General features: G+C 30.7%; 1 protein-coding gene across 5 annotated transcripts; it reads left to right on the forward strand.

The window, feature by feature from the left end:
• The first annotated feature begins 2,159 nt into the window (after positions 1-2,159).
• LOC145069856 (uncharacterized) lies at positions 2,160-7,042 on the forward strand. Of its 5 annotated transcripts, none has more exons than XM_079016796.1 (7): positions 2,160-2,361; positions 3,013-3,178; positions 3,562-4,102; positions 4,672-4,752; positions 5,200-5,289; positions 6,316-6,500; positions 6,580-7,042. In XM_079016796.1, exons 2-7 carry the CDS (start codon positions 3,083-3,085, stop codon positions 6,718-6,720), a joined length of 1,134 nt encoding a protein of 377 aa, XP_078872922.1. In that variant the 5' UTR covers positions 2,160-2,361; positions 3,013-3,082; the 3' UTR covers positions 6,721-7,042. The 5 variants fall into 5 exon arrangements, with proteins under 5 accessions (XP_078872922.1, XP_078872927.1, XP_078872928.1 ...); XM_079016801.1 differs by having other exon boundaries at positions 4,675-4,752; XM_079016802.1 differs by having other exon boundaries at positions 3,640-4,102.
• The last annotated feature ends 3,425 nt before the right edge of the window (positions 7,043-10,467 follow it).

A 10,467-nucleotide genomic window follows, 5' to 3' on the forward strand; every position in this document is an offset into this window, starting at 1 on the left:
AGGTCCTTATTTTTAATATTTTTATCATTTCATCTAACTCTTTTACAGTTTATATTAGTATCTAGTTAGATGGCTTTATCAGTTCATCTTCTCATTTTAGTCCTCCATTCACCACAACCACAAGTTCAATTGAAATGTTACATAACATTTTTTTTTGTCATTTTACAAAAAAAACCTAATAATAATAATCAAAGTCTTAATGATTAAGACTATGTTTGGCGTGCTACAGCTAGCTGATAAACTAGTTTATTTTTCGATCTTTTTTAAGTTGTCATGTTTGGTAAACTAAAAAGTAGTTTATAAGCTAGCGTTCTAAAAAGCTACTTAGACTAGTTTTTTTAACAGTTTTTTTATTAAAAAAAATTTCTAAATATACCCCTCAATTAATTAAGAAAACATATTTTTTAAATGCCCTTTTTCGTCATATAAATTTCAGATTGCTTATAAGTCAGTGGCGAGTCAGGTTCAAAGTAAAAAAGTATCCCCGACAAGTAATGTGGTATCCCCGATAAGCAATGGTGTATCGGGGATACCCCATTGGCGGAGCCATTACTTATCGGGATACCCCATTACTTTTCGGATATAATTTTTTACTTTAACCCTCGCTCCGCTACTAGCTTATAAGCTATCCCAAATTTATAAAATGATATAAAATGGCATTTAAAAAATATGTTTTCTTAATTAATTAAGAGATATATTTGGAAATTAAAAAAAAAAAACTTTTAAAAAACTAGTCCACATAGCTTTTTAAAATGCTAGCTTATAAGTTTTTTTTTGGCTTGCCAAATATGACAACATAAAAAAGACTGAAAAATAAACTTGCTTATCAGCTAGCTGTGGTGCGACAAACATAACTTTAATCATTAAGACTTAGATTATTTATTTATTGGTAAATATGACAAAAAATTGTTATGTAACCTTTCAATTGAAACCGTGGTTGTGGTAAATTGACGACTAAAATGAGAAGATGGAATGATAAAGCCATCTAACTAGATACTAATATAAATTATAACAGAGATAGATGAAATGATAAAAATATTAAAAATAAGGACCTAATGTAAACAAAATTACAACCTTATTATCTCTCTTTAAACGGTTATAACAACCATGTTGATGTAATATGTACAAAAAAAGATCCTAAGGACCTAATGTGGACAAAATTTAAACCTTATTATTTTTTTTATATGGTTATAACAACCAGTGTAATATGTAAAAAAAAAACCCTTAAGGACCTGATGTGAACAAATTTAAAACCTTATTACTCTTCTACGTTAACCCTAATGATATATTCTCAACTTTGTTCTAATTTTCTGTTGTAATACTTAAAAGATCAACTAAAACATGAGACTATTTCTCTCGTCTAGTACTACAAATTAATAAAGTAACAATTTCAGTTACTTAACAATTTTATTAAGTAACTTTGAAATAACTTTTCGGTTTTTAATTTAATATGATTATAACTATCGACTACCTAATACCTAATGTTTAATATCATTCTTTTAAAATTGAAAACAGTAAAGATATTTGAAATAATCATACATTTGTTGAGCAAATCTTCCCACTTATCTTACCATATTAATTTACTTATTTTCAACCCTCCCGCTTATTGTGATTAGAAAATAATCAATACATTTTTTTTGAGCAAAATCAATCCACAAAGTCAAATAAAATTTAATGCCTCTGAAAAACTGCATTTAGCAATAAGAAAATAATTTTTAAAATATGAATTAAAACAAATTGTAATAATAATTGATACCTTGATGACACTCTTAAATTATGTATCTGCATCGACATATTTTTCCTTCAATTTCCCCAATATTAACCTGAAGACGCTCCCTAGTCCCTACATTCCCCTAAGCATTATAAAATACAATTACAATTATCTAATATTTCAAATAAAATAATTTGAGAATTATCCATTATTTTTTTGTTATTCTCTCTTCAAACGCAACAAATTTATCTGAAAGCAATGGTTTGAAAATGATTTGTTTATCCATCAATTAAATCGAGATAAAAACAAAGTCAAACAATCCAACGATATTTTGACTCTTTTCTTTATATAGAGTTGGTGATAATTAAATCTGTGTTTTTATTTGTTTTGTTTTTAACTTGGGTGACGATATTAATACGACACGTGTACAAATAATAAGAAAGTGTTAAAGAAACCCAAACCCAAACCCAGGTTAACTCCGTGTCTACGTTTCTGATTCCCTCACTCAAACTCTTTCCCTAAACCCTCAATTCTTCCCACAAGTTCGTTCTCCATCATCATCATCATCATCATCATCATCTAGGGTTTCCCCCCTCAAAAATACCAAAATCAATTGCGGTTTTAGGGTTTTTCTTCATCGTCTGCAAATCGTAAGTGATTCTGTTCTCTGTTGCTTTCGCTGTATTTTACTTATCTGTCGGATTGCGGTATTGATCATTATGTTCACGGTATTTTTCTGATCATCGACGTGTATGTATCTATTGTTGAATTTTGAGTTTTTATAAGTCGATGAATTGTTGGTTTGTAATGATCATCTATTGTTGTTGGATATAATCGATGATCATGATTTGACTCGAATTTTATTGTATGAATATTTATGTCACGAAACCGTTTGCCTTATATTAGAATCTTTCGATTCATGTGGTTTTGAGTAATCAGAAGTGATTGCTTTTATGCTTTATCAGGAAGTTACCACATGATTTCATTTTTCTTAAAATCTAGTTATATGTAAGAAGGGTTTTACCACTGTGATAATTAGACCTAAATTAGGGCGCTTTTTATGCCTTGTTTTATATATTGTTATACAATTTAGAATAGGGATAATGGTTTTCCTTTATTTAACATTTTACAATTTTTCCCTTATTTAACTTTTCCTTCCATTTCCCTTGTGCCTTCATTTACTCATTAATTTTTAAACATCATTTATTCAGACAACGTTTAGTCAAAACAAAAGGCGTAATTGTTACGAATCTTTTCTTCAAGCATATCAATAATGGTTTTCCTTTTTAAATATTTTCTAGTGTTGATCCAGGTAGTATCTTGGAGGTTTTGGAAGAAAAGGTTTCTTGATTGTTGTAACAAAGTTGATATATGGATTCCATGGATGTTAAAGGTATTGCATGGGTTGGGAATATCTATCAAAAGTTTGAAGCTATGTGCTTAGAGGTTGAAGAAGCTATGTGTCAGGTATAACTATATCTTTCTTTATTGACAAATCTTCATAAATGGTCCCTGTGGTTTCCCAGAATATCAAGTTTAGTCCCTAACTTGATATTCTGGGAAACCACGATAGAATTTGAAACCACAGCGACCTTCCATGAGACCAAAAAAAGTTAGGGACTAAATTTGATATTCTGGGAAACCACAGGGACCATTTATGAAGATTAGTCTTGTTTATTCCTTGGATCCATCAATTAATTTCTATATCTGTCAAGAATCTTGTATATACCAGTCAGTAAACTTAAACTGTAAACCTGGATAAAGTAATAAAAGATATTCATTTAGCGAGGTTTATTTATTTATTTATAGATAAATGAATAAATGAATAAATAAATATTCATTTATCTCAGGAAACAGCTAAATATGTTGAAAATCAAGTCCAGACAGTGGGGGCAAGTATGAAAAGGTTCTGTTCTGATGTCATGCAGGATTTGCTTCCCCCTTCATCAAAAGATCTCTCTAAAGTTGCGAGTGCAGAATTACTATTAAACCCTTATCTTGAATTTGGAATACACATGAAGCCCATATCAACCTTCAAGGAAGATGTTTCAGTTAAAGATCAAGATCCTATTCCTGTCCATGTCAAGGGTATTTCTGAGGACAAAAATGGTATTTCTGAGGATAAATTGAACTCTAGCAATGATGCTTGGGAAGATTGGTCGTTTAATTGGGATATAAGTGATCAAGATGAAGCAAAGTGTGTGGAAGCATCAAATGAAGATATAATAGAGTTGGAGACAAGAGGAGGGCAGGAGGGGCAAATATGTAATTTGGTCATGGGTTCTTCTCCAACACTCACTACTAAATTTGCTAAATCGAGTAGAAAGGGAGTGAAAAGATCCAAATGTATCTCCTCTAACAATATCATAAGAACAGAACATACAAATACAGGTACTTGTTCATAAATACATCTTTTGCTGTTTCTCTTTTTACTTAATAAAAATCATGCATGATGCATGCATACACTTATCCATATGTCACTTGATCAGAAAACAAAAGGAAAAAGAAAAAGAAATTGGGTTTTTAAAATTAAAATGAGTAAATTACACGAATGGTCCCTATGGTTTGGGGTAATTTGCACGTTTGGTCCTTAACTTATTTTTTTTAAATCGGAAGGTCCCTACTATTTGTTTTTGTTGCACGCTTGGTCCCTGTCTTACCTAAAAAGATTGCCCTTATTTTTTAATTTATTTAAATAAACACACCCCAACCCCACTTCCACCTCACCTTACCTTATCTTACCTACCCCACCTTATTTAAATAAATTAAAAAATCAATGGCAAAATAGTCTTTTTAGGTAAGACAGAAACCAAGTACGCAACAAAAACAAACTGTAGGGACCTTCCGAGTTAAAAAAATTAGTTAGGGACCAAACATGCAAATTACCTCAAACCATAGGGACCATTCGTGTAATTTACTCTATTAAAATACTTCATTTCATCATCTTCTTTTAACTGCAGCAGCTACATGTGAAAGTAGTGAATTGGAGGTTTCACAGGCTCATTCTAATACTTCAAGTGGTGGAGATCTGTCCCATTCAGGTATGTCTTAACACCAATATACCTTCCTTAAAATTGGTAATAACTTCTTAGTAGCCCTAAGAGAAATAAGTAGAAGTACCAGAAATGTAATAAAAGATAAGTGAGGGGGCAATTTGGTAACTTCCCTTGTTAAGTTGGTTTAGGTAACTTAAATACAAGTTTAGGTTGAGTCGGTTAGAGTATCTTTGAACATAATTAGTTGAGTAATGAGTGAGAGATCACTTGGCCTCTCGAAAGCCAAGAACCCTTTGTATTCTTTGATTTTAGTCTATAATTCTACAATTAAACCCTAGTCTACATCACAAAGTAGTTACCTTTTTCTAATGCTACCAATATGAAGTATGAACATTGTACTTTACATGTTACATATTAGTAATGAAATGTAACTATGTAATGTTGCTATTATGTGTCAAAAATATTCACTTCTATTTGCTCTTTTGGTTGTAGTTCCATGTGAAAATAACAGCCATCCAACCGTTAGTGCTAATACTCAGTGTGGTCATTCTGTTGGTGATGAGGTATTACAATCCCATACAGGTAAACTATCATTACCCAATTCCCTTTTTTTTTTTTATATATATACTTTTTTTTTTCCCATTAAGATAAATGATGCTTAAAGAGTATTTGAGAAAATGAAGACACACTTGTGGAAATGGAAGAAAAAAATCGACGGAAATTTTCCTTACTTTCTCTATTCAGTTGTTCTTTCTGTGTTAAGTAAAAAAAAGAAACACAGGATTAAGTTCATTAAGTAAAAAAGAAACAACACCTTAGGTGCTGTTTGTTTTTTCGAAGTTAAAACGTCTACGGACCACATCTGCAGTTCTCTGTAGCAGAAGAGGTGGATCAAACGTCTGCAAACTATAATAAGAAATCTGTTTGTTTTTTAACGTCAGGAAATAAACTGAAATTAACCATACAATAGTTAAAAATAATTCTAAATCAAAAATTTATTTAGTTTTAATCATATGCAAATCGATTATAAATACCATTGTGATGATATGATTTTTAAAGACGTTTATATAAAAGAATTAAACATAATAATTGCTAAATAACAATAAATAAAATTGTTAATTTAGCAAACAACATATTCATTTTGTTGAATTTTCCAAATGATGGTTATTTCCTCAGTTAGCTTCAATAGATTTTGGTAATTTTAGTGATTAACTTTATAAAATATTGATATTTAGTTATTATAGACTATGCTACACAAAAGAGTCTACTATATGAAATTTACCAAACGGTTTTGAAATTATGTAAAGTATATATTAATTGTTTATAATATCCTTCATAATATTATTAAAATAATAAAGATGTTGAAAAAATCAAACCAAATCTAAATAAAGTAAGGTGGGAACTGGTTTGAACATGCAACAATTTTTAAATCAGAAGTATTTTAAAAAACAAACCGCTGGGAAAAGCCAAGTGTTGCGTGTGTTTTGCACGTCACAAGTTAAAAAAAAACAAACTGCCCTTTAGTTATAGTACTGTTACATAATTTTATTAATATATTTTTTGAGGAAGAATCAGTAATATATGTTAGTTAATTGTTAAATATTTTAGGAAGTTCAGCTTCAGCACACCATGATCATCCAGATTTCGAACAGGAAAACAATACTACTACTATAGATGGAGATGGAGATGAATCAGAATTTGAGGAAACATGTGTTTTAGTTGATGGAAATGATTATCATCATCCTATTCCTATCAGTATCAACCACAAACAACAAACAAGATGCTCATACAAGGTATATATATATATATATTTAGATTTCTTTACTTTTAGTAAAATATGTAACAAATAAATAAATACCTTTTGCATTGCAGAAAAAGATTCAGGGTGCGTTTTCTTTAAAAAAGAAGTCAGCAAGGAAGCAAGAGTACAAGCAACTACAATACGACAACAATCTCACGTTTTCAGATAACAAAAAACCCAACTCAATAGACTCTGAATGGGAGCTTCTCTAGATCTTCCTCTCTTTCTCATTATCAACCAACCCATTTGTAAATAAATTCCCTCCTATAAATATGTATATGGTTTCAGCCCCTTTTCAGCACAATTGATCCCATTAAGTAAAAAGCTCGAGGATCGGGTGATTTGAGTTAAGGGAGCTGTTAATAGTATTATTCATTGTGGAGTTGAATTAAGCTCTTATTTGATGCCATAATGATAATTGATTATATATATTGTAATTTGTAAATGAACCTTGGTATTTCTCAATATCATGGAATGCAAGGGGACTAAGGTTAATATCCAGTTATTTAAGAAGAATAAATTATGTTGCTATTATTTGGGCTTTTGGGTTTACTTCATTGCTACAAACATGGTTGTGATAATAGTTGTTCTGTTGTTTCTTTCGTACGATTGTGTTTGTTATTGGATATGATGACACTGAATTACAATTAAAATTCAAATACTTTACTCTTGGTTTTTTCAAAATGGACTCATTTACATACCATTTTGGAATTTGAAAATAGATCTTTCTGATAAAGATCATATGATGTAATTTTGATCCGATTAAATGGATCGACTGTCAGAGGCTTCAATAGGAGAATAGGTGTTGCAATTCCATATTGTAGGGAAGAAAACGAAGTAAATATTGTTAATGGAGTTCATTACTTGACTAACTTATTAAATGTATACAAGTACAATATATAATTGAATTGTTAACCATCTAACAAGTAACTAGCTAATTATGTCAAACTAATTAGTTACAAGGCTACCCATTCTATATTCTGATTGCTGGAATGCGACGATCCAAAAAACATTGAAGCAATAAAAACAATGACCATAACATATAATTATGGATCTATGTTCAATAGGGCTGGAATTGGTACGGTGGTTGTAGGTTTATTATTATTATTATTATTACTTTTTTCTAAACGGTATAACATACCAATTATAGCTGTTAAACTTTTTTTTTTTTTCGTTAAAATTTGTTTGACTACCAATGAATTTGGTTAATACATATTGGTAAATATATATACCAACATGTATAGGGGTTTTATAAATGACATTTTTCCTGTTCTTGAACATTGTGAAACATGAATGTGGCTTGTGTGAATGATGGTTTTGTGAATAACTGAGATTGAAAACCAGATCCAATTTTATTTATTTTTTATTAATTTCTACCATGAGTTTAAATTTTAAAGAAGTGGAGGAAAATAGGATACGTCAACATAAGTTTAAACTTTAAACTTTACTAAGACGTCAAAGCTCTTGAAAAATTAAATACTAAACACACTTAAAAGTTAAAATAAAATCTCCAGAAAAATTTCAAACTTTTGGGAAAAGTTTCATTTTAGTCCGAATTTTTTAGAACAAAATAACCCATGAAACCAAGCGAATTGAACACGTTGGCCCTTTTCATCCAATGACCCTTATTTAGCCGGTTGCATTTGCTGATTTGGCATTCAATGGCTTTTGGTTGGACTGATGTAAAAACAAAGACCCTCATTAAGTGAAGAAACCCTGACATTTCATCCTTTCTTCGACTCTTCCTTCTCTCATTTGAAGGAGGAAAATGGACGTGTATGATTTGGTTGGGGTGAGCAAAACCGCACGACAACTAAAATTAACCGCAAAAACCGCAACCGCAATAAAAACCAATGGTGAAGTTTTCTGTTTTTCAAAAACCGTAAATTTAAGGTGCTGTGCGGTTATTAGTTTTCAAAAACCGCAAAAAAACCTCACCGCACCGCATATATTATATACAACCTTTTTTTTTAATTAATTATTAGTATATTAAATATTAAAAATAAGAGAAGTTTCATGATTGAAAGATGAATAAAATACTAGAAGACAAAAGTATGATTTTTTTGTGATGTTTAACTTTAAAAAATGGTGACATTAGTCAATTTTAAGAAATTTATTGTTAATTATTATTGATTGGACGTTTTTAAGATATTAAGGGTACGTTTGGTTGTGGAAAATTTTCCAAGAAAACGGAAATTTTGAAAACGCGTTTGGTTCGTTCAGTTTTCCAAAGTTTTCTAAGAAAATGAAAATTTTCAGTTTTCCAAATTGTATGTAAATTAGAAAAGTGTTTTTTATAGTTTTCCAAAGTTTTCCAAATTTCTAAGATGGAAAATGAAAACCCCACCCATTCTAACCAAACGCATTTTCATTGAAAACTAAATATGAAAACAAAACTCTATTTTCTGAAAACATTTTCATAGAAAATGAAAACAGTTTTCTACAACCAAACGCATCCTAATTGTTTGTGATTTAAGCTAATTGTCTTATACATTATGATTTTTTTTTATTATTACAAGTAATATGTTTGAACTCTTAAAACCGTTTGAACTCTAAACAGTGGTTAAAAACCACACAAAATAACCGCACCAAATTCATGCGGTTAATAACCAATACACAGAAAAAATAAAACCGCACCACAAAAATAACCGCCTAACTGCACCGCAAAAATAACCGCATCAGGCGGTTTTGAAAATGGATTAACCGCATTTGCGGCTAATAACTGCACCGCGCTCACCCCTATGATTTGGATAGTATAAATGTAGAGCTTGATGATTATTTTAAGAGAAAACTAATTTCCTAATCTAGAGATGAAGTTCTGAATATTCTTTGTGAAGAAGACGATGATGATGATGCTCAAGCTCAAAATAATGCTCAACCTCAAATCCATAACCAAGAATGAGACTCAATATGTACAAAGTAATGATGAAGAAGAGACTAATCCATAACCAAGAATCAGACTCAATATGTACAAAGTAATGATGAAGAAGAGACTGATGATGATTTCAAGTATTCCATCCACAACCCAAAGGTTAAATGGAACTTAATGAAACCAGTACTTGGTGAAAGGTATGAATCCCCACATGAGCTCATATGGTGTTTAACTATCTATGCTATTAGTAAGGGTTATCAAATTCATTTCAACAAGTGTGATAGTGCTAGACTAGTGGCAATATGTGGAAGTACTCTAGAGAAGTACCCATTCGTGGTTAGGGCTTCTTGGATGAGTACTAAAAGAACATTCCAAGTAAAAAATTTTGTAGACCTGCATACATGTGTAAGTAGGTTTTAACAATTCAAGGCTTATGAATCCTATTTGGTTAGCAAGGCAATTTGTGAAGGAGTTAATTAGGCAACCTAACTTAAAATGCAAGGAGATGTAGGTTAAAATACAAAGTAAATTTCATTACAAATCACATGGTAAAAATATTAAAGATTAAGGATGAGGGCATTGTCATTAATTAATGGGAAATTGAGTGACCATTATGCAAGATGTAACATCCCGTTCTAAAAAGAATAACTAAAATAATAAACCTAGGGCAGATACACACAATCGATTGTTTGTTTACTCTGGGTTTTTATATAACTTTTATCCATTTAGTACTCATAGAAAGGATCGTAGAGTCATTTTTACTTATCTTACATCAAAGCAGGAAATATAGGATTTTCTGGAGGAACAGACGAACTTTTCTAAACAGAAATTACAACTTACTACAACTTTCTACAACTTACTTACATCACTAAAATCTTATGAACTCACCAGCTTAAATGCTGATCTATGCTTTCAAAATAACTTGTATTCTCAGGAGACCAGTAGGTACGCGCACTGGGATATAGAAGATGGAGCGGTATAGCTTCGAGTCTTGTTTTGTTATTTACTTTGTAGTCCATGTTATGTGAACCACATACTTTGTAAGCACTTTACTTTTAACGAAATGGTTGTTCATTACTTTGATTAC

Source organism: Lactuca serriola, chromosome 8 (assembly GCF_051521515.1).
Source record: "Lactuca serriola cultivar US96UC23 chromosome 8, Lser_US96UC23_V15, whole genome shotgun sequence".
Classification (NCBI taxonomy): domain Eukaryota; kingdom Viridiplantae; phylum Streptophyta; class Magnoliopsida; order Asterales; family Asteraceae; genus Lactuca; species Lactuca serriola.

Excerpts from the sequence above, each read along its gene's own strand:
- LOC145069856 (XM_079016796.1), top strand. The coding sequence starts at position 3,083 with ATGGATTCCATGGATGTTAAAGGTATTGCATGGGTTGGGAATATCTAT. Across the intron at positions 3,179-3,561 it reads TTGAAGAAGCTATGTGTCAG|GAAACAGCTAAATATGTTGA; the intron begins GTATAACTATAT and ends CATTTATCTCAG. Across the intron at positions 4,753-5,199 it reads TGGAGATCTGTCCCATTCAG|TTCCATGTGAAAATAACAGC; the intron begins GTATGTCTTAAC and ends TTTTGGTTGTAG.